Source organism: Lonchura striata, chromosome 7 (genome assembly GCF_050655825.1).
Source record: "Lonchura striata isolate lonStrDom1 chromosome 7, ASM5065582v1, whole genome shotgun sequence".
In the NCBI taxonomy this organism is placed as follows: Eukaryota; Metazoa; Chordata; class Aves; order Passeriformes; family Estrildidae; genus Lonchura; species Lonchura striata.
The window spans coordinates 37,343,279-37,366,129 of NC_140709.1; the positions used below are offsets into that span (position 1 = coordinate 37,343,279).

The 22,851-nt window shown below is 53.0% G+C and overlaps 1 protein-coding gene and 2 long non-coding RNA genes across 5 annotated transcripts; all 3 read right to left on the reverse strand.

Moving 5' to 3' along the window:
• Window position 1: 1 nt before the first annotated feature.
• Window positions 2-715, reverse strand: LOC144246659 (uncharacterized). Its single transcript, XR_013340326.2, has 2 exons — window positions 592-715; window positions 2-319 (listed from the first exon to the last, which is right to left on the reverse strand). It is a non-coding gene; the product is annotated as an uncharacterized LOC144246659 (long non-coding RNA).
• Window positions 716-7,844: 7,129 nt separating this feature from the next.
• On the reverse strand, window positions 7,845-19,369 carry LOC144246660 (transient receptor potential cation channel subfamily M member 8-like). 3 transcript variants are annotated; one of them, XM_085585513.1, is made up of 6 exons: window positions 18,272-19,369; window positions 15,689-15,879; window positions 13,900-13,999; window positions 12,669-12,702; window positions 11,323-11,409; window positions 7,845-9,984 (listed from the first exon to the last, which is right to left on the reverse strand). In XM_085585513.1, exons 1-5 carry the CDS (start codon window positions 18,319-18,321, stop codon window positions 11,359-11,361), a joined length of 426 nt encoding a protein of 141 aa, XP_085441639.1. In that variant the 5' UTR covers window positions 18,322-19,369; the 3' UTR covers window positions 7,845-9,984; window positions 11,323-11,358. The 3 variants fall into 3 exon arrangements, with proteins under 3 accessions (XP_085441639.1, XP_085441638.1, XP_085441637.1); XM_085585512.1 differs by having other exon boundaries at window positions 7,845-10,578; XM_085585511.1 differs by lacking the exons at window positions 7,845-9,984; window positions 11,323-11,409 and having other exon boundaries at window positions 11,751-12,702.
• Window positions 19,370-19,917: 548 nt separating this feature from the next.
• LOC146766961 (uncharacterized) lies at window positions 19,918-20,672 on the reverse strand. Its single transcript, XR_014956633.1, has 2 exons — window positions 20,510-20,672; window positions 19,918-20,237 (listed from the first exon to the last, which is right to left on the reverse strand). It is a non-coding gene; the product is annotated as an uncharacterized LOC146766961 (long non-coding RNA).
• Between the last annotated feature and the right edge of the window lie 2,179 nt (window positions 20,673-22,851).

Below are 22,851 nucleotides of genomic sequence, written 5' to 3' on the forward strand. Positions count from 1 at the left end.
GTATTCTAACACATTCTTTATTTACTCAGGATAAAAAATGGAAGGGAAGAAAATAAATATCTTAGAGAAGAGGAAAATCCCACTGGCTCAGGTGGCCCCAAGAAAGAGAGCTTCCTGAATCAGCTCTCCTCCGAGCTCCAACAGTGCAGACATCCGAGCCCTGACAGACAAGGCCATGTCGTCCATTTCCGGCGCAGCTGATCTTGCATCTTCTGGAAGATGGAGTATCGCCCACACTGTATTGCCTGGAGGACATGCAGTGTTTGAAGTGCCAGCTCTAACACGGCAGTACTGACATCCTCTGTCAGACATTCAAGGGCTGCAAGAGAAAGGAACAGAGCCACGGTCAGATCCCGACTCTGCGGGGAGCCGAGGGGAGTCTCCCGTGCCAGGGCCATCCCAGCCAGCTCTTGCCATGGCCGGGAGGGATCAGGGACCAAGGGGATCAGCCCGAAGCTGCTGGCCACGAATCCCACACGTGTCCCTGAACCCTCTGTGTGCTCTACCTAGGAGAGCAGAGCTCTCCGCAGCCGGGGCAGGGCTTGCAGCTCGCCCCACAGCCCCCGCTGTCAGCCCGCTGCCCTCTCTCACCATTGCAGATCAGCTGGAGCTCTTCTTGCTGTCCCCTCAAGCTCCGCCCGGCCATCCCTGGGAACACAGAGCCTGTCAGCCCAGCGGCACAGCTCCTGCTAGCGGCGCTGCCAGCCCTGTGCCCACAAGGCCTCCTGGCCCGGCAGGGCTCAGCCCGGGCCCTGGCCGCTCGCTGCCGAACCCAGGGCACGGCTGCCAGAGGCGCCGGGCCCGGGTGGCGCTGTCGGGGCAGCAGGCGGGGCTGGGGCCGAGCTGCGGCGGGGCGGGGAGGGAGCCCGGGCTCGTGGCTCACCCATGAACCTGAGGGCCGCCTCTCGCAGGGGCTCCTGTGGGCTCTCCAGGTAGGGCAGGGCCCGGCGCAGGAGCTCGGCCGCGCTGCTGCTGTCCTCTGCCAGCTGGAGAGAGCGGCAGCAGAGAAGGGTTGGCGCGGGCTCAGCCCCTGGGCCGGGCGCTCCCCGCGCCAGCCCCGGCCTCCCCTGCCCGCACTGCCCTGAGGCCCGGCCAGCAGCCGCTGGCGCCGGGCTCTGGAGGGGGCAGAGGGCCGGCTGCTGCCCGGGGAGCCGCGGTGCCGCCCCGCAGCCCCGCCGGGCCGCGAATCCATCGGCACCCGGCTGGGCCCGCAGGAGCCTGGAGCAGAGCCCGCGCGGCCTCGGGCTGCAGCAGCGGGCAGGGGCACAGCTGCCAGCCCGCACACCGAGCACCGCGCTCAGGGGGCTGCTCCAGGCTGGGGCTGCGGCCTCCCGGCCCTTCTTACCAGGATCTCAATGAACCTCCATAGCTTCTCCTTCTTTACAGATTTTTCAAGATCTCTCCTCTTCAGGAATTTGGCCACACAAAGCAGCGTTTCCCGAGAAGCCTGGAGAAGAGCAGAAACATGGAAATGCCCCGCAGCCAAGGGCCCCCAGGATCAGCGTCTCTGTGCCAGGGCCTGGAGGAGGCTACAGCCCTCCAGGCACCAGGGCAGGAGGCAGCTGAGCCCCCTCCCAGGGGGACAGCAGCAGCCCTTGCGTCCTCACCTTTGCCACCTGCCAGTTCTCATCATGGCAGTGGAAGAAGAGTGGGAGCACACTGTGGCACACTTGTGCCTTCAGGTCCTTTCTTCCCTTTTCCAGTGGAAGATTCAGCAATGTTCTCAAGAGCAATATGGAGAGCAGCTGTACCTGGCTATTGTCCTGTGTGAAGAGATGAAAATAAGACCTCAGCATGGGCTGCAAAGGGCTCAGCTGGGCACAGGCCTGAAAATCCACAGGGCACCAAGTGTCCTGGCATCAGCCAGTGGCTGTGGCTGGGGGTACGGAGCCTTACATGGTCAAAGAGAGGCAGGAGGGACTCAGCCAGCTGCAGGACAGTGGGGCTGGGGATCCACATGTCCTTGTCCATGATTATAAAGTTGAGTACCATGACTGTTATCTTAACAATCTCTCCATCTGCATCCTGCAGGAGCTCCACAAGACGTTCAGTCAGGTTCCACATTTTTTTGGTCTGTGTAGAACACAAGTTTGTGAAAGGCAACTCTGCTGCCGCAGGGCCCAGAAGCCAAAGGCCTGTCCCGAAGCACTCGGGCAGCTGAAGCGGGAGGCAGGAGAGCTGGGAGCGGCTGTCCCAGCGGACGAAGCCCTACGCAGCCCAAGCAACAGCGTTCCCCAGCCCCACGCTGCCTGCATGGCTTCAGCTGCTGCCCCCTTCTCACCCTTGAGGGATCGTCAGTGAGCTTGAGAAGGGCCTTGAGTGCCAGGCAACGCTTCTCCCTGCACTCGCTCCACAGGTGCCTTGAGAAGATTTGCTGGACTCTGTCAGCATTGTGTTCACTCAACTCCAGGTGCTCAAGGACCTGAAAGGCACAGGGCAGTGACAGGGGACCCGGCCGGCAGGAGCCCAGAACCGCACAGGGCGGGCCCAGGCAGCAGCACAGGGCGTGGGCACCGTCCCAGGCAGCTGCGGCTGCGAGAGGGCAGAGAGCTGGGAGGCAGCAGAGCCAGGCAGCGCTGGCCAACAGGCTCACCTCCACAATGAAGGCCAGGGCAGGCAGATCCCAGCGTGGCTTCTGTGAGCTGAGCAGCCGGAGCAGATAGTGAAAGATGCGGGAACATGAGGATATGGAGATGCAGGACATCTCCCTGTCAGGAGTAAAAGTCGCTTAATTAAGACTATGAGCCAGGGGAACAGACCTCTCCCCAGAACTAACTCACAGTGGTCTGGTCATTCCCCAGCACACAGAAAGGAGAAATGGGCCATTAGGAAGGTGACTCTTTGTGGGCACCCTGCTCTCCCAACCTTCTCCAGTCTCCTTGGCTGTCCCTCAGTGACAAGGCCCTCTGGCCCCTGACCAAGGGACTGTGAAGGACACCCCAGACACAGAGCACAAATGCTGAGAGCAATGGGAAAGGGGTCCCACCTGGCCAGCAGACCCACAGCATAATGGTGGGTGTCAGCACAGAGCAGCGTGTCCCAGCCACGCTTGCGTTCCATTGACACCACCACATGCTCATACTGCTTTCGGCACAGCAGGGACTTCAGGGTTCTCACTGCAAACCTGAGTGCAGAGCAAAGCCCGGGTCACACTGGGAGCACTGGCTCCTGCCCTGTCCATGTGGCAGGAACAGAAGGACTGGGATGGAGCACCTGTTGGGGCTGGTAGCAAGGCTGTGTTCTTCCTGGCATCCCTTCCAAAAAGTATCAACCGCCTCTGACATCTCTTTGGTGCTGAAGAACACTTGGAAGAGCAGATGCACAAATAACTGCGGGAAATGCACCATCACTTTAGGTGGGACACTGGGCTCCTGGAGGATCTTCCATATCACCACAGTTCCCTGCAAAGGACAAAGCCCCCCAAGACAGCGCTCAGTGCTGAGGTGTCTGTGTGACAGGGCCCGAGCGTGGCAGGGAGAGGCCCAGAGAGACACAGGGGGAGCAGCAGGCCTGGTGGCCCTGCAGCTGTCCCTAGGCCAGCTTTCAGGCCCTGAGGCAGGGAGATGCAGTGGGGGAAGGAGGATGGAGAGCTGTGGGACAGGCAGCCTTGGGGCCAGCAAAGGCCACTGGCAGAAACTCACAGCCAGGGCAAAGACACCCATTTTGTCCCCATCGGAGGTGCATGTGCTGTGCTCTGGCCAGCTCCCCAGCACATCCAGGAGTATCCGCTGTGCCAGCTCTGCAGTCCTGGGCGTGCACATGATGGTCTTCCACATGGCCATGGCAGCTCTGCAGGGTTAGAGCTCTGTCTCAGGGCATCTCAGACACAGCACCGTGGCCTGGGCATCTCTAGGGGCCCGGGTTGACTGCTGGCTCTGCCTTTGCCCACTGCCCCTCCCCAGCAGCAGCCAGGCAGCCCAGCCCTGTGGGGACAGGCCCCTGTGGGGCAACAAGGGAGCATGACAGCAGGCTCAGGGGTGACACGCCAGGGCTGGGAAAGGGAGCAGCCAGAGGGCCCTGAAACTCTTCTGTTGGTCAGACACCTGGCACAGGCTGTACAGGGCGATGGGTTGGGGTGAGCTGTGAGCCCTCTAGGCGGGTGGGCCCCTTACCTGTCACAGGATGGGGCCACACGCAGGAGTGTCATTACTGTGTCTTTTGGCTGCGCTTCTGTGAGATACAGCAGGGCGTTGTCCAGCCTGTGCTCAGCAGAATCATTGGCCATGAGCCACTGGTGGATGTATCTCACCATGGCAGGGACCTGGAGAAGGCACGGGGAGACTTGGAAAGCTGCCAGAGGGAGCAGTGTTCCCAGTGTCCCCAGAGAAGTGCTTCCCTTCCCACCGCACTGTGATGGCCTCAAAGGCTCACCAGTGGCCTCCTTAGGAGGCCAAGCAATTCCTGGGAGGACCAAACCCTGGCCACAGGCTGCTTACTTGCTTTGGATTGTAAAAACCTTCCTGTACAAGCAAATCCAGCAGGGCAGCACTGGTCTTGGTTTGGAAGATGGGCGAGTATGCTCTGAGCCCAGCGCCCCTGGCAATGTTCTCTTCCTGCCGAATTGTCTTGATGAATTTGCAAACGAGCTGAAGGAGAAGGGCAAAAAGCCATGGATGTTACATGGAGTGCTCCACACACGGTGCTCGGTGCTCAGCTGAGCAGTGACAGCAGGCCCAGCCCAGGTGGGGATGGCTTCAGGTACCTTTGCTGTTCTGTGGAAGCGGCCATGGTTGGGTTTCTGTTGTTGTGTCTGGTCCAGGGCTGCATCTGGCAAAGAGCGAGCGCAGCCAGGGCTGAGGGGCTGCAGGAGGGGCTGGAGAACACAGCCCCGCCCTGCGCTGCCGAGGCAGGGACAGCCCCAGGATGCCACAGATGGATGGATCACGGCCACTGTGGGGTGTCTGCCTGGGCCCCTCTTCCGTCCTGTCCATGGGCACGTCCCCAAGGGATGGGATGGGATGGGGTGGGGTGTGATGGAGCCAAGCTGGCTGAAGGCACCAGCCCTGCGGCCTGGCTCTGCCACTTACCCTCCTGTGGTGGATGGAATGGCACCACCTCTTCAGTCTCTTGTGCTGGGGCAGCTGCAGGGCCGCCTTCTTCCTCCTCTACCCAGGTCAGCTTGGGCACTCTCAGGGCTCCCTGCCCCATGTCTCTGACTGGATTTCTGGCTACCCTCAGGAGAGATGCCTTGGAAAAATCTGGGGCACCAAGTCTCACGGTCTGCCCTCAAGGGCACCTGCAGAATTGAAGCCTTGGAAGGCCACAGCTCACCGAGTCCTGTGGTCTGGCCTCAAGGTGAGCTGCAAGAACTATGCCTCAGAAACACTCCGGGTTGGACAGGAATGAGCGCGCTGTGTGGGGGCTCCTCACAGCACCGCTCTGTCCCGTCCTCTCTGGTCGCCTGCTCTGAGCAGAGTGGCGTGCTCTTGCCACTTCCAGCTCCTATGTCAGCACGTGTCACAAAGGGCCCTTGGACACCGGGCTCCGTTCCATGCTGCACCGTGTCACGAAGGGCCCTTGGACACCCGGCTCCATTCCATGCTGCACCGTGTCACAAAGGGCCCTTGGACACCCGGCTCCATTCCATGCTGCACCGTGTCACGAAGGGCCCTTGGACACCCAGCTCCATTCCATGCTGCACCGTGTCACAAAGGGCCCTTGGACACCCGGCTCCATTCCATGCTGCACCGTGTCACGAAGGGCCCTTGGACACCCAGCTCCATTCCATGCTGCATGTGTCACAAAGGGCCTTGCATACACTGCACCTGCCCTGGGGCCACCCCCTGCCCACTCAAAGTGGCCCAGGTTGGCAGGAATCCCTGGCCCCAAGTGTCTGAGACAGCCCAACAGGATCTTTAGGAAGGGCTCAGACCATCAGCAAACGCTGCCCTGCTCTGCGGGCTCAGGGCAGCAGAAGGAGCCCCCAGGGCTGCCGACGAAGCCGCGCTGGGAAGGGCACGGGACCTTCCATGGAAGCTGCCACGGTCCATGGTCATCCTAAACCCATGGGTGTGGCACACACAAGGAACTGTGGCACAAGGAACTGTGCGCCAGGGCAGGAATGCTGCTCTGAGCCCTGGGGCCTGGGAACGCTGACACCAGCAGCTGTGGCAGAGTCCCTGCCCAAGCAGACCTGCCAGCCCCCGAGCCCTGGCAGGGCTGGTGCCCGTCTCCTGCCCCAGAGACCTGTGCCCCTGGGGGCTTCTGTGCCATAGGAAACCAAACCCACGTGCACTGGGGGCTGTGCTCCTTCCTGCAGGGGCTGTTGGCAGGAACACCTGGAGGAACTGCTGGCAATGCTTGGTGTCTGTCAGATGATGTTGCTCTTCTCTAGAATTAATTTTTTTCACAGAAAGGATTAGCAGCAACACAAAAGCTCCAATAGCTAGTGAGATTCACAAGACAGAGATACAATCACGTCTCATTGGACTTTTCTGCACATTTTTAAAGCATTCTGGATTAAAAAAACAGCTGAGTTGAAAGTTTAATGCAGCAGTTTATGTGTCTAGTTGAAGCCAGCAGCTAATACCTGGTGCATTGGAAAAATGAAGAGGCCAGGAATAACTCTCAGAGGAAAAGAAGGTGTTCTGTGTCTCTGAGTGTGGTGCAAGCACCCTAAAGGAGCAGCCAAGGGAAGTGCTGAAAGCAGACCTGCTGTTCTTGTGCATGTTCCATTGCTGTTTCTGTGGGGTCCAGAGCCACCAGGGCAGCAGTGCCTCCGCAGCCCTGCTCCAGGAGACGTGGCCACCCTCCCCATGGTGGCCGCAGCTCTGCGGGCCCAGAGCTCTCTGTCAGGGGGGCCTCAGTCACAGCACCTGGCCTGGGCAGCCGCGAGGGCCCGGGCTGGCAGCCAGCCCTGCCTCTGCCCCCTGCCCCTTATTGGCAGCAGCCAGACAACAGCTGTAGGGAAGGATGGATAAATATAATTATTAATAAATAATACAGCCAGGATGAGAACAGTCCTCTCTGCTAGCCGGACAATGCCCCTGCCTACGGATGGGTCCTGGGGTCAAGTGGACTGTTCCATCTCACCCCCCAAAATGTATGGTTCACCCCGCACCTGTAACCCTCCCCTGAAACATCAAGTGCATGTAACCCCATTGGCCCAAGCCTTGTTCCAGCCCACCTTGAAGCCCCCTGATAAGGGGGCTCTGAGGGGCCAGACGCTGTTTTGGAACTTCCCCTCCTCATGGAACTTCCCTCACCCTCTCAAGCCTCGCCACGTGCTGCGTCTGGCAGCTCAAAGCAGGACCTTTCTCCATCCCTAATAAACCTTATACCCCAAGAGCAGCCTTCAGAGATCTCTCGTCTCCATTCATCTAAACCGTCCTGGAGCCGGCAGCGCTCTCTACAAACAGCGCCTGCAGGGCTCCCCTGCCCACCGTGAAGGTGCTGGCACCAAATCCTGGCGCTGGCCCTGGAGGGGCAGAGGGCCGGCTGCTGCCCGGGGAGCCGCGGTGCCGCCCCGCAGCCCCGCCGGGCCGCGGCTCCATCGGCCCCGGCTGGGCCGCAGGAGCCTGGAGCAGAGCCCGCGCGGCTTCTGGGAAGGGAGCAGCATGTGCAGCACGGGCTGGTGCCCCTGGCTGCAGCACTGCACACGGACTGACTCCAGAATTCAGACCTTACAGAACATGGTTGCACAGTTACATTCACACAACAATAGATCTCTACAGCTTCAGGCAATCACACAGCAGGTTTTTGTTGCCACGTGGCAGGGTGCTAGACATGCTGCAGCCTTCTTCAAAGTGTCACCTTCAGAAGCTGCTCTGAGTAAGGCCACAAGAACAGCCATTTCAAGTCCGCACACACACATAGCCCAGCAGAGGAAAGACAGGAAGGGTCTATTTATGATGTATTCCAGCAAAGGTTTATTGCATCCACCTGGCTGAAGGGATCAGGGACAAAGACCTGGCCATGTGCTCTGCACAAGGTTAAGCAGGGGTCAGTGGCCAATGGTCTGAGGGCACAGGGGCAGCACAAAGGGCAGGGCAAAGGGCATTGGCCTACAGGGAAGATGGGGCCGGCCACCAGGGATACCACAACCAACGAGGAAACAGGGAAAGGAAAAAATGCAAGAATTTGGGACACGGGGAAAGGAACTGGGGTGGATCCTGGTGTTGCAAGGCTCCATGGCAGAAGTCTTCTCTTTAAGCCTAGGTGGAGACTCTATATTCTTCCAAGGCAAGGCCCTTGGGATTTCCCAGAAGGGTTTAAAGCATTCCACAGGTTTTATATAGGAAGGGAGTGAACAAAAAGCACAATTTTCACATCCAAGGCAGACAAATGATATGGGAAAAATAATTTCCAGAAAGGAACCTTATCTCAAGAATTTATGATGCGGCTAACTGCCATGTGAATCAGTGAAAGCCCAGCTCCTTTACTTTTCAGCAGAAAATATTTCCACATGAAAACAAATACCACTGCTATTGTTAGTGCTGGAGCCCCCAGGATGATGTCATGCACAGCATACAGTACAGTTGGGTGATAAAATGCAGGGAGAAAAGAGCAGCAACCTCTCTGAATGTATCATAAGGACATAAAGCCTGCAGAGAGTATCCAAAGAGGGGAATGAAGATGATGAGGGGCCAGGAGGGGAAGCTGTATGAGGAACAGCTGAGGTCAATTGGCTTGTTCAGCTTGGAGAGAGGAGGAGGTCTCAGCATGACTGGCAGCTCTCTCCCAAAGGACAGCTCCAATCTCTGCTCTCTGTGACAGGGACAGCACCTGAGGGAGTGGCTGGAGCTGTGTCAGGGCAGGGTCAGGTGGAATTTTAGGAAAAGGTTTTCCCAGATGGTGCTGGCACACTGACCAGACGCCCTCAGGGAATGGGCACAGCCCCAGGCTGACAGAGCCCAAGGAACATTTGAACAATGCTCTCAGGGATGCATAGGATAGGATTGTTGGGATGTCTGTGCAGGGCCAGGGGTTGGACTCCATGATCCTTGCAGGTCCTTTCCTCTGGTGAGTCTATGATTCCATGATTCCTAGACACTGGGAAGGAAGGTTGATACAATGCTTTGCCATGTAAATATATGCTATTTGTATTGCTTTCAGCTGGCTATGCTCTCAGCTATACAAAAAAAAAAAAAAAAAAAAAATAGTGACAGAATTCAGCTGCTATTTTAGACAGAAAGAGCCACCTCAGCATATCAAGCACTGCTCTGTTTAAAGGTTCCAACAATCTCTTCTCCATTTCCAGCTGCAAACATCAGCAAACACACATTGGAAAAGTCAAATGAATTCCAACATTCCCAGAATACAAATTTTCATGATTGAAACCAAGGAAGGATTGCCCACAAAGCCTTAGAAACAGTTCCTAGATAAATTAATGTCTCTCCCATGCAGGGCTGTAATAGCTGAACTTCTGCACTGCTGAAAGGTTCCGGGTAGAGGGGGAACAAGTCCACAATGTTCCTTTACAGTCTGAAATAGGGATGCAGGGTTGGACCAAAGGCTTTCCTTGGGGGGATGATGCTGAAATCCACTACATTCTGGCACACCAGCATTCCAGACCCCAGCAGGTCTGACAGCCCGTGCAAGGAACAAGCAAGATCCAGCTACTACAGGGCAGAACAGGAAGGGAGATTGATTCATTCAGACATGCAATTAGTGCTTGAAGGAAACCCATGCACAGGTCCCTCCAAGTGAAATGGAAAAGCAAAGGGATTTTGGCAACAGCAGCAGAACTCTTGGAAATAGGAGTGATTTGCAACAGCAGCTTAACAAGGACTAATTGCTGCCACTGGACCTTAGGGCAGATGAGAAGATTTTGGGCAACACAGGAATCATGTCAGGAGATAAGCAGCCATCTCCAGTTTCACCACAACCTTGCAACAAGCAGAAAGGGCTGTTTGATCAACAAAAATAAAAATTGCAAGAAAATCCTGCTGACTCCTGCTGAGACATTGATACTCTGGTGCCTTCATTACCATCTGCTTGGGGGTTGCTGCCAGCTCTGAGCAATTATTCTTCATGAATTGGTACCTGTGTGAGCAACAGAAAGAATTGGTGAGTAGAACTCCCAGCCCACCTCAAGGCTTTGCTTTCATCCTCTCGACATCAGCTTGGGTGACTGGATGCCTTGTCCAGGGGAGGGTGTCCCTGCCCATGGCAGAGGGTGGAACTGGATGAGCTTTAAGGTCCCTTCCAACCCAAACCGCTCTGGGATTCTAGGATTCTTCTGAAGGCACTGCCATCCATCATGAGAGGTCCCTTTCCACAAGCTCCACCATAAACTACTGTCCCTTGTCCCAGGCTGCCCCCCTGTATCTAATTACAACCTGTTTTCCAGCCACATTGCAGCTCCCTTTGATCAGCGCTGGCACTGTTTGAGCAGCACTGGACTAAATGGCCTCCAGAGTTCCACTATTTTACAGCCTATTTTTTAGGCAACTTGGAGTCCAGCACATCCCAGAAGCACCCAGGAACTGGTGATCCTTGTAGATTTTATTAGGTGGTTGCAAGTCATTCATGACTAAAAGGCACTCAGTTCAAGTGAATATCCAGTTCTCCCAGGAAAAGAGTGAGCGGACTGGGGAATGTTTGGCACAGGTTTAAGGTCTCTTGGACGAAACCACTCTGTAGAAGAAAGAGCAAGGCCGTAATGTCCGGGCTGATCAAGTTGTTCCAGATTATCCCATTCAACAGTTACACTTCTTAACCTGCTGTCTCTAAAGGTGACAGTGTTCTCTGCATCAATATTCTGTCTGCTTTTCACATCCCACTGTGGGACCCAAAACAATTCTTTCTTGAAACTGGAGGCAAAAGGACACAAGGCTGATGACCAGACACTCAAACTGGACCTGAGGCTTTGGGTCAGCTCCTCACACTGCAGCTTATTGTACAGGACACAGGAAGGCTACAGCAATCCAGCCTAATGCCCCACTTTGATAGTGGAAAAATAAACCTTACTCCTGCCCTCACTTCTGTCTTTTCTATTTGGATTGCCTGCTCTTCAGAGTTAAAAGATACCAAGGGTAAAGGATCCAGCACAGCAGCTCCTCAATTTCTAGAGGCCCTCCAACAAAAAGACAACTAAAATAACCTTGGGTTAGTCACAGTTATTCAGAGGCACGTGGGCAAAACAAGGTATTTTAAACAGTGCCAAAAATTGATAGAAACCCCAGATGGAAAACTGTATTTTTCATAAAGAAAAACACAAATGAGGAAGAGAAGTTGGGTCTCGTTTCTTCCCCAGTATCAGACAATATGAATACAACCATCAACAATTAATACTAGCTCTTCTTTCAAAGACACACCAATTTAACACCACAAATGCTGGTAATTTTTTCAAGGCAGACAATGGATTTAAAGAGGGCTTACCCTGCTCCAGTAGCTGCTCTTGAATTTCAGTTCCACTTATTTAATTTTACTGGAAATCTCTTTCAGAAGGCCTTTCAAATCAGAGAGCTTTAAAAAAAAAAAAAAAAGGAGGTTATTTTTGTAAAGTCCATCTAGCTGAAGGAATGCAATGCTAATGAGCAATGAAAGTAACAAGTAATTGCCTCTGCAAGTATTACACCCAATGCAAGAGTGCTCGAGACGACAGTACCAAGTACAATGTTCATCAGGGCAATTAATGCAGCAAGCCCTGCTGCCTCTATTTCAGCGAGTTAACCAGCAGTTACCAGACGAGAAAAGCAAGAGATGGGTATTTATTTTCAGGAGAGAATTAAGGTTAGCAGATCTCCTTTCAGTTTCAAGAGCAGCATCACTAACCACGTACTCACTCACCACTTCGCCTTCAGTCTGGAAGCAAGCTATTATTTTGCAATCTAAATGATTTGACAGTAACCAAAAAAAGTACTCTGAAGTATATGTGGGTCTTTTCACCTGAGCTTCTTAAAAAGTCTGTGCTTCATACCAAAGCCACTCCCCACTTCAGAGGCCAAACAGATAATTCAGTCAAGCCTCAGAAAATAACCATTGTGAACAGACATACCCATTTCAACATCACAGTCATAAAAAATTATTTGTATGGCAATTCTCATAATGTGCTCTCTGGTATATGGGTAGCCTTATATTGCTTAATTACACCATGCCAACACCACCAGAAGCTAAACTTGACAGACACCTTTGGGACGGGGACATGTCAAGTGTGTGACACCCCTTCTTCCCACTGGCGTTTCATGGACCTGTTAGACAGCGGAATGTTGCAGTTTAAGATGGAAATTACTTCTGCTTTAGTCCATCCCACAAGGAATATTGAGAAACACTCCTCCAGTGCTAAGCAAGTGTCTTTGTTTCATTTTCCTGCACATTAGAAAGCTCTTGTGGCTTGGAAGGGATCTCACAGCTCATTTTTGGCTGCTCCAACCCCATCCAGCCTGGCTTTGGATACTTCCAGGGATCCAGGGGCAGCCACAGCTTCGCTGGGTACCCTGTTCCAGGGTGGGCCCACCCTCACAGCCAAGAATTTCTTCCCATTATCCCATCTAATCCTGCTCTCAGTTCAAAACCATTCCCTTCTGTCCTAATCACTACACGCCCTACACACTCCTATCTATGGAATCAAAAGAGCACAGTAAAAAAGCCCAATTAAAATGGGGTCCTGGTGACAGTGACAAAGACTGCACACAACTCTGGGAGGCTCATTTTCCTTGCCATGGCACACCCCCTGCTTTACCAGAGAGAATCACATTTCCCGGAGCGATCTGGGACAGAAGTACCTTTGCATCCAGTTGTCTGAATCGATGCACTATCCTAGAAGCAGAAGGAGAACACGAAGCAATGGGATCAGTCTGGATACCAAGGAAAACTTGGCTAATTACCACACCCCAACTCCCCCCAGTGCTCCATCCTCCCAGGGAGGCAGGGCTGCACGTGACTGGCATCATTTTTAGTACAAGTAAATTAACTAACATGCAAATTACTATTAGTAGGATGCTATTACATTTTCCTTCTCAAGACATTTTTGCTTCCAGTACCAAGGAAATGTTTTTGGTATTTGTTTGGCTTCTTACGCAATGCTGTTTGTCTCTGGGTAGTCTTAACCTAAACACTTATTTGTGGATGGCAATGTTCATGCCCACAGATATGGAAGGGTCTGGTTTTTCTTGTCCATTCCTATCAGCTCTCTCTGATTAAGAGAAATATTCAAGCTGCCAGAAGTTAGCAAAGTTAAGCAATCATACAGAGCAGGTTTTGTTCTCTAGCAGTGTTCCGTTTTCTTGCTTTCTTTCAGTTTTTTTTGGTTTTTTTTTTTTCCTCTTAAACTGTTACTCTGAAAACAGTGAGACAGATCCCAAATGTTTCCATGAGCTGGCAGTCAAAGAAATATCCAAGCGTAAGTCTCCAAAGTTTCAAATTCCATGATTCTAAAGACCATCTTCCCCTCCTCAGAGGTCTCCACAACTCATGCTACTAATTACACATCTCCATTTGGATTACTGCTGTGGGAATGTCTGAGATTCCAGGTCCAACAGTAAACATTCTCTGCTAAATGTAAAATCATAGAATTATTTGAGTTGGAAAAGATCGAGTCCAACCAATTCCACCACTAACTCAGGTCCCCAAGTGCCATATCCACACAGCTTTTAAATCCCCACGCCGAGATGGGGGTGCCACCACTGCCTTGGGCAGTCTGTTCCAGGGCTGGACAACCCTTTCCATAAAGAACTTTTTCCTAATATCCAGCCTAAACTAATGCTACAGCAAGAGTCAGCTGTGGCACTGCTTCCCATGATAAGATCTCAAAACACCATGGGAAGACTTTTTTTTGTCTTCTCTTCAGCAAACAAAAAAAAGCACCATTTCACTTCAGAAATAAAAAGCACATTTATGCTGAGTTTATTTACTTACTCATTAGTTTGTAAACACCTAGAGCTGCTGAAAATGTGCCTTCACTAGAAATGTTCAAGAGAAAAGTAAGAGAATGAAGACAAAGATAGGCAGGCTTACTCTTCTGATGAATCATTTGCTTTTGTATTGATTTTGACAAGGTAATTTTCCTTCATGACAGCTTCCCATGCCAGGATTTCATTGTCCTCATTTCTTGAGCCTGGGAAATGTATTTGAAAGAAAAATACTTAATTTGTGTTCGAAAGCCAAGGTGCAAAGCGGCTGGGTCAGTGTGTGCATTCAGAGGTTAATGATTCCCTTCTCCACATCCTGAGCACTCACAGCCTCACTGCCCACCTGTGACTCAGCTCTCACAGATGTGACACTAACGCCTTTCACTGAATGCTCCTGGCAACCAGAGTCACTTAAAAACACAAAATACGAGCAAACATAAAACCCAAAACCCACCAAATAAGCAAACACAAAACCAACCCACAACCTTACAAGCTCCAGAAGTCTTTCTGTACTTTTTTTGAGTCTTGGTTAACACAGGTGCCTCTGCTTCAACAGGTACAGGATATTCTAGCAAGATCCCATCTGGGTTTGAGCTTTCCATTTGTTTCTACATTACCCCATATTGGATCATTAGGAGTAACACTTCTAAGGACCATGATATATGATTTTTGATTGAACTGAAACACTCCAGAATGATGAAGAATTGTCTTCTCTAAGAAGCATTTTATGATGGTGCTGTAAATTCAAGAGCTGATACAGAGGAGCCCACTTTGAGGCATCGTAGTCTTCCAGGGTAATACTTCAGCATTTTGTCATGTTCCAAAAGGACACAATAAACCACAGGGGTTTAAATAAAAAAATAAAATAAACTGAGACAGAAGAAGCCCCAGGCTGGTGAATGGATGAAGTCCCTTTCTTCCACCCAGTGCTCCTCTGACCTCACAAACCCCTCAGCTGTTCCCCCACAATCCAACAAGCATCCCAACCATTTCCATAAGAGTTAAAGGGGAAGGCAGGATTTCACCACAGTCAATACATCAGTGTGCTTCCTCTGCAGTTCTCAGTTCCTATCATCAGCAAAACCACAACCATTTTCTGGCTCTAATTAACTCTCCCATTCTTTCAGAGCTGCAACATCAACTGTGCATCATTTGAGCAGGAATTTCTGCCACCCAACAGCTTCCCCAGCAAGAAATCCACACAGCAATTTAGACAGCCAAAATGATTTAGTGCTAAACAATTTTATATGCCAAAGAAGGCCCTTCCTCCTAAACTGGTAACAAATCCAGCTTCTGCTGCAGGGCACCAAGCAGGTTATTGATGAATGGGAAAAAGCCTGTCAATTAATTCAATTTATTCTCTCTCAGCTGAGAAAACATCATATTTGCTGGAGAGGCAGAGGGGAAGGCTTGTTAAAACAATTCCTATCTGTGTCCCCCAACAGAAAAAGGAGAAATAGCTTGAGAAATGACTTGTCACATTTTTGAGGTGGTTTGGCTACATGGAAACTGTTTGTTCTCTTTCAGTCACTCCCTAGCAAGAAGAATGAATTACAAAAAAGCCAAACCCACAACCTTGCAAAGCTGAGAAACAGCATAAGCAGCCCTAAAGAGTTAGGATTAATCTGAAGTCTTAATGAGTTACACACACAAGGCAATTCTACATGGAAATGGCTTAGATAAGAGAGCACTGGATAAATATCACTTGAAAACTTGAATCTTACTGAAGAGATTTCCAGCAGCACAGTGGATTTGCATGACAGAGGTCTACATGGCCCTTAGAAATCTCCCAGCACAGCACAAAATGCCTGGAATAAGCACAGGATGCCACGCAGGAACTGCAATGCACCTGCTGCAGAGATGACTTTTGGGCAACAAGGAAAAATCCAACTCACAACAAATGGATGGCTCTTTGCTTTCTTTGTTACAGCAGCACTTGAAGCATTTCCTCAGCACCATGAATATGTAGGCAAAGATGACAAAGGGGAAGGGGATGGTCAGGCGACTGCAGTATTCCTGCACCAGGAAAAAGCGTTGGAACTTCCACACCTGGTCATTGTTCTCTTGCACTGATCCAACAGTGTAACTGATGGGAAAGAGAGAACACAACCAGGATGAGTTGGTCACCAAAGAGCTGCATCAGAGCCAACAACAGAGCATTCCTCTACTGTACCAGGGCATGGTTTTATAGTCACAGAATCCCAGAGTAGTTTGGCTTGGGAAGGACCTTAAAGCTCACCCCATTCCATCCCCTGCCATGGGCAGGGACACCTTCTATCATCCCAGGTTGTTCCAAGCCCCATCTAACCTGGCCTTGGACACTGCCAGGGATCCAGGGGCAGCCACAGCTGCTCTGGGCACCCTGTGCCAGGGCCTGCCCACCCTCACAGGGGACAATTCCTTCCCAGTATCCCATCCATCCATGCTCTCTGGCAGTGGAAGCCATTCCCTGTGTCCTGTCCCTCCATGCCTTATCCCCAGTTCCTCTCCAGCTCTCCTGGAGCCGCTTTAGTCCCTGCAAGGGGCTCTGAGCTCTCCCTGGAGCCTTTTTCTCCCCAGGTGAGCACCCTCAGCTCTCCTAGCCTGGCTCCATTCCCTTTGAGAATCTCCACTGGACTCATTCCGGCAGCTCCATGTCCTTCTGATGTTAGGGGCCCTAGTCATTCTGAAGGTAGTCATTTTTATTAACCAGGAGGTTGTTTAGTTTGTTCTCCTCCTTAGAGAGTAATTTGCAAATGGGTGGAATTAAAACAGTAGGAAAAAAAACCCTTGAAGTTACAAATAAACAGGAAAATATATGAATAGGAAGAAAATACTCCATGTATTTTTACTACCTCAGCTCTAACCAGTCTTCTTCTAGCCTAGACACATGAGAACAGGATGCTTCTTCACAAGATATTGTGTCTTATTAACTGAGCAGATAACTGCTTTCTTAGAAAAAAGCCCAAACCTAAAATGAGAACACTTACAAGAAATTTAAAAGCTCCTGAGATTTATAGTAGACGTATTAAGGACACTGCAAGCACAGATCAAACCCACAGCACAAGGCACTGTATGGACCCTGCAAAGCAACAACCACAGGTGCAAGCAGCTCCCAGGCTGCCTGACCTTTCAGTGTGACATTAAGTGGCAGATGGATGCTCCCAAAATGCCTCTGCTCAGAGCCTAATGCACCTTTATGTGAGATAAATGCAAACCTTCACCTGGTGGAGATTCTCTTTTTGTGTAAAAGATAGATGCAACTGGTGAAAACTAGAGGGTTTTTTTACTGGCATGCCAGCATAAACCAGAGCATTTACCATCAGGTACTGTTAAAGTAAGTGTTCTAGCAAATATTAAAGGTTTTAGGGTAGAGCTGGCTTACTGCTGTATACTTTCCTTCATTGTTGAAAGGTACTTGCACCCTTCCTAGGGAGTATGAGCATGCTTGTCTCTTCCCAGGCACAGATATGCTTTACCTATCTTGGATGCCTTGCCAAAAATAGTATTTCAGATTTTCTTTAGATTCTAGGTCAGCCTGGGGAAGAGGGGTCAGAGCAGAACGTAAATCTGAGGCATTCTCAACTTATCACTCTCTAGCATCTCATCTCAGGCCAGGAAACACTGGCAGCGTCATTCAGCTGAGAGATGCTCTTGAGCAGCACCAGGAGTCCTGTCAATACTCCTGTTGCCAAAGCAACTTCCTGCCAAGGTATCATCAAATCACAAAAATAAACTTGTGGTCCTCAAGAAGGCTGGTCAGAGGTTTTGAGTACTCTTGTCATGAGTGTAAAGCAGAAAAGGACAAGGGCTGGGAATGGGAACAGAGGCACAACACCAATCCAGCTGCATTCCCAAGTGAGACATGAAGGCAACACACCCCCAAAATCTGATATGAGGAACTTCCCATGATTAAATCAACTCTGTGCCACGGCTTGCAGAGGATGCAACAAAGATTTCTGGGAGAAGCTGAGGAAGACATTCCCTGACCTTGCTGGTCTAGAGGTGATGGCACTTCTCAAGACAAAGTCCTTTTGCATGTCCCAGGGGGATGTGGCCCATTGCCTGTGGTCTAAGTCAGAACAATAAATGGCAGGTCCATCAAATCAGTACCAGACTTATCCTCACCACACAGCAGCTCAGGTTAATAAAACCACAGTGTCCTGAAGAGTGATGATAACTCATTTACTCACTCTGCTGCTCAAGCAAGTTCACTTGGGCAGCAACTCACATTTCGGTAAGGCTCTGACCCAGCATCACCCCCTGTGATGGGTTTCCTGGGGTTTGCACCACACCTACAGTGCAGAGGATGCTTAGAGATGGAGGCAAAGGACAGGCAGCAATCCCTCCCCAGGACACTGCACCAGTTTCCCCCAGGCTGCTGTGACAGATGCAGAGGCGAGGCTTGGCTTCCTGCTGTTTTCCAGCACTCCAGTCTCTTCCCCAGAGCTATGTCAGTGCAGGGATGACCAGGAAGCCACGGCTCCTTCGTTACGTACCCGAACATGGCCACGAGCAGGTTGACCAGGAGGATGTTGGTGGAGAGCATGTAAATGCACACAAGGGGAATGGTGATCCACTCCGGGAAGCGGGGCTGGTTGTTGGCATCCAGCTCCACGCACAAGGGCTTGGACTCGTTCCCAGAAAAAGTGCAGTGGTCGAAGTTGTAGGTGGTACCTCAGAGAGGGGAGAGCAAACAGTGAGCTCCTCGTTCTGCTGGTCCTGCCCTCATCCCTCCATTCCTGCTCCCCGTTAGACTTGGAGGCAGGGGGCAAATGCAATTGGTACAAACAAAACTAGTGATAAAGTCCACAACCTGAGGATTCGAGGTATTGGTAGTAGTCCGGTTGAAATGATAGCTGCTCCTCTTGCAGTGGCTGATGAATTGCAGCTGAAGTGGTGATCTTTAGAAGGGTATAGTTTTCTCTGAAGATCTGGTGGCAGTGCAGCCGGTCTTCCTCTGCGCCGGGGCCGCCTCCGAGCTCCACCGCCGCCGCCTCACCGCGCTCCAGCCGCTTCTCTGGGAATCTTGCCGAAGGAGCTGCTTCTCTGGGAAATCCCGCAAAGAGAGAGAGCTGCTTCTCTGGGAATCCCGTAAAGAGAGAGAGAGCTGCTTTGTCTCCAAAAAGGTACCACTTTATACAATAAAAGAGTGCTTGGCTTCCCCCTCTGGGTGGAGCATCTCACAATGGGATGATGTTAGGTTTACCAGCCCTGCAAGTGAGTCAGTCAATGGCCCATTAACAAACCATTACCTCTTCGGAGCAAACCATTGTTCTTGGAAGAAATAACAAACCTGCCCAACCTCCAACAGATGGCAAATAGAATACAAGCTTATCTTACAAACCAGGACAGTACTTTAAAATCTAAAACTCTAAACTATGCTCCACTTAGCTGAACATGTCTGCTTTAAAAGATAGATTCACATTCTCAATTCAAGCACCTAAGTTTGGAAGCCTTTTCCAAGGTCTCACATCAAATCCTGTAAATCTGAGGATTCTAAGCCTTCACTTACAGGCCCGAAGATCTGAGAATTCCTTGCATTTCGTTTTCCAACACTGATGGTGTTAGAGAGTGCCCAGGATCTGTTTTATAAGTCAGCTCTGGCAGGAGCAAATTGGCTGCCTGAGGGCTGCTTGTGGCCTCTGACACCCAATTGCTCAGGGCTTCCCACTGCCCCAGTCCCTCCGGGTCTCCCCCAGCCCGGCCAACCTGCCCGGCAGCGGTGCTGCAGCCCCACAGGAGCTCCAGAGGAGCTCCACCAAGAGGCACCTCAGAGCCCTCAACCATCCAGCCAGCAACACACGGGCAGGAGGACACGGATGGTGCTTCCTGCCTGGGACAGGGCTTGTGGCCATCTCCAGGCACCGCTCTCGCAGGGATCCCTGCAGCTCTGGCCTTGCCCACCCGCTCTGTGGGCAGCACAAAGGCTTCAGCAGAGCCACCAAAGGCCAAGGGGCTTGTGGCCATTTTCCCTGCAACCCTGCATGCCTGGGCACCTTGCTGAGCACAAGCAAACTTTTCCCCCTTAAGGGCCTCAGGCCCCCTCTGCTTGCTGTGCTACTGAGCACAAGCACCCTTTTCACCCTTTCCTCCCACTTGCCCTGCAGACCCTGTGCAGCAAAGAATAGCTCTTGGGCATCTGCGTATTCTAACACATTCTTTATTTACTCAGGATAAAAAATGGAAGGGAAGAAAATAAACATCTTAGAGAAGAGGAAAATCCCACTGGCTCAGGTGGCCCCAAGAAAGAGAGCTTCCTGAATCAGCTCTCCTCCGAGCTCCAACAGTGCAGACATCCGAGCCCTGACAGACAAGGCCATGTCGTCCATTTCCGGCGCAGCTGATCTTGCATCTTCTGGAAGATGGAGTATCGCCCACACTGTATTGCCTGGAGGACATGCAGTGTTTGAAGTGCCAGCTCTAACACGGCAGTACTGACATCCTCTGTCAGACATTCAAGGGCTGCAAGAGAAAGGAACAGAGCCACGGTCAGATCCCGACTCTGCGGGGAGCCGAGGGGAGTCTCCCGTGCCAGGGCCATCCCAGCCAGCTCTTGCCATGGCCGGGAGGGATCAGGGACCAAGGGGATCAGCCCGAAGCTGCTGGCCACGAATCCCACACGTGTCCCTGAACTCTCTGTGTGCTCTACCTAGGAGAGCAGAGCTCTCCGCAGCCGGGGCAGGGCTTGCAGCTCGCCCCACAGCCCCCGCTGTCAGCCCGCTGCCCTCTCTCACCATTGCAGATCAGCTGGAGCTCTTCTTGCTGTCCCCTCAAGCTCCGCCCGGCCATCCCTGGGAACACAGAGCCTGTCAGCCCAGCGGCACAGCTCCTGCCAGCGGCGCTGCCAGCCCTGTGCCCACACGGCCTCCTGGCCCGGCAGGGCTCAGCCCGGGCCCTGGCCGCTCGCTGCCGAACCCAGGGCACGGCTGCCAGAGGCGCCGGGCCCGGGTGGCGCTGTCGGGGCAGCAGGCGGGGCTGGGGCCGAGCTGCGGCGGGGCGGGGAGGGAGCCCGGGCTCGCGGCTCACCCATGAACCTGAGGGCCGCCTCTCGCAGGGGTTCCTGTGGGCTCTCCAGGTAGGGCAGGGCCCGTCGCAGGAGCTCGGCCGCGCTGCTGCTGTCCTCTGCCAGCTGGAGAGAGCACCAGCAGAGAAGGGTTGGCACGGGCTCAGCCCCGGGGCCGGGCGCTCCCCGCGCCAGCCCCGGCCTCCCCTGCCCGCACAGCCCTGAGGCCCGGCCAGCAGCCGCAGGCGCCGGGCTCTGGAGGGGGCAGAGGGCCGGCTGCTGCCCGGGGAGCCGCGGTGCCGCCCCGCAGCCCCGCCGGGCCGCGAATCCATCGGCACCCGGCTGGGCCCGCAGGAGCCTGGAGCAGAGCCCGCGTGGCCTCGGGCTGCAGCAGCGGGCAGGGGCACAGCTGCCAGCCCGCACACCGAGCACCGCGCTCAGGGGGCTTCTCCAGGCTGAGGCTGTGGCCTCCCGGCCCTCCTTACCAGGATCTCAATGAACCTCCATAGCTTCTCCTTCTTTACAGATTTTTCAAGATCTCTCCTCTTCAGGAACTTTGCCGCACGAAGCAGCGTTTCCCGAGAAGCCTGGAGAAGAGCAGAAACATGGAAATGCCCCGCAGCCAAGGGCCCCCAGGATCAGCGTCTCTGTGCCAGGGCCTGGAGGAGGCTACAGCCCTCCAGGCACCAGGGCAGGAGGCAGCTGAGCCCCCTCCCAGGGGGACAGCAGCAGCCCTTGCGTCCTCACCTTTGCCACCTGCCAGTTCTCATCATGGCAGTGGAAGAAGAGTGGGAGCACACTGTGGCACACTTGTGCCTTCAGGGCCTTTCTTCCCTTTTCCAGTGGAAGATTCAGCAATGTTCTCAAGAGCAATATGGAGAGCAGCTGTACCTGGCTATTGTCCTGTGTGAAGAGATGAAAATAAGACCTCAGCATGGGCTGCAAAGGGCTCAGCTGGGCACAGGCCTGAAAATCCACAGGGCACCAAGTGTCCTGGCATCAGCCAGTGGCTGTGGCTGGGGGTACAGAGCCTTACATGGTCAAAGAGAGGCAGGAGGGACTCAGCCAGCTGCAGGACAGTGGGGCTGGGGATCCACATGTCCTTGTCCATGATTATAAAGTTGAGTACCATGACTGTTATCTTAACAATCTCTCCATCTGCATCCTGCAGGAGCTCCACAAGACGTTCAGTCAGGTTCCACATTTTTTTGGTCTGTGTAGAACACAAGTTTGTGAAAGGCAACTCTGCTGCCGCAGGGCCCAGAAGCCAAAGGCCTGTCCCGAAGCACTCGGGCAGCTGAAGCGGGAGGCAGGAGAGCTGGGAGGGGCTGTCCCAGCGGACGAAGCCCTACGCAGCCCAAGCAACAGCGTTCCCCAGCCCCACGCTGCCTGCATGGCTTCAGCTGCTGCCCCCTTCTCACCCTTGAGGGATCGTCAGTGAGCTTGAGAAGGGCCTTGAGTGCCAGGCAACGCTTCTCCCTGCACTCGCTCCACAGGTGCCTTGAGAAGATTTGCTGGACTCTGTCAGCATTGTGTTCACTCAACTCCAGGTGCTCAAGGACCTGAAAGGCACAGGGCAGTGACAGGGGACCCGGCCGGCAGGAGCCCAGAACCGCACAGGGCGGGCCCAGGCAGCAGCACAGGGCGTGGGCACCGTCCCAGGCAGCTGCGGCTGCGAGAGGGCAGAGAGCTGGGAGGCAGCAGAGCCAGGCAGCGCTGGCCAACAGGCTCACCTCCACAATGAAGGCCAGGGCAGGCAGATCCCAGCGTGGCTTCTGTGAGCTGAGCAGCCGGAGCAGATAGTGAAAGATGCGGGAACATGAGGATATGGAGATGCAGGACATCTCCCTGTCAGGAGTAAAAGTCGCTTAATTAAGACTATGAGCCAGGGGAACAGACCTCTCCCCAGAACTAACTCACAGTGGTCTGGTCATTCCCCAGCACACAGAAAGGAGAAATGGGCCATTAGGAAGGTGACTCTTTGTGGGCACCCTGCTCTCCCAACCTTCTCCAGTCTCCTTGGCTGTCCCTCAGTGACAAGGCCCTCTGGCCCCTGACCAAGGGACTGTGAAG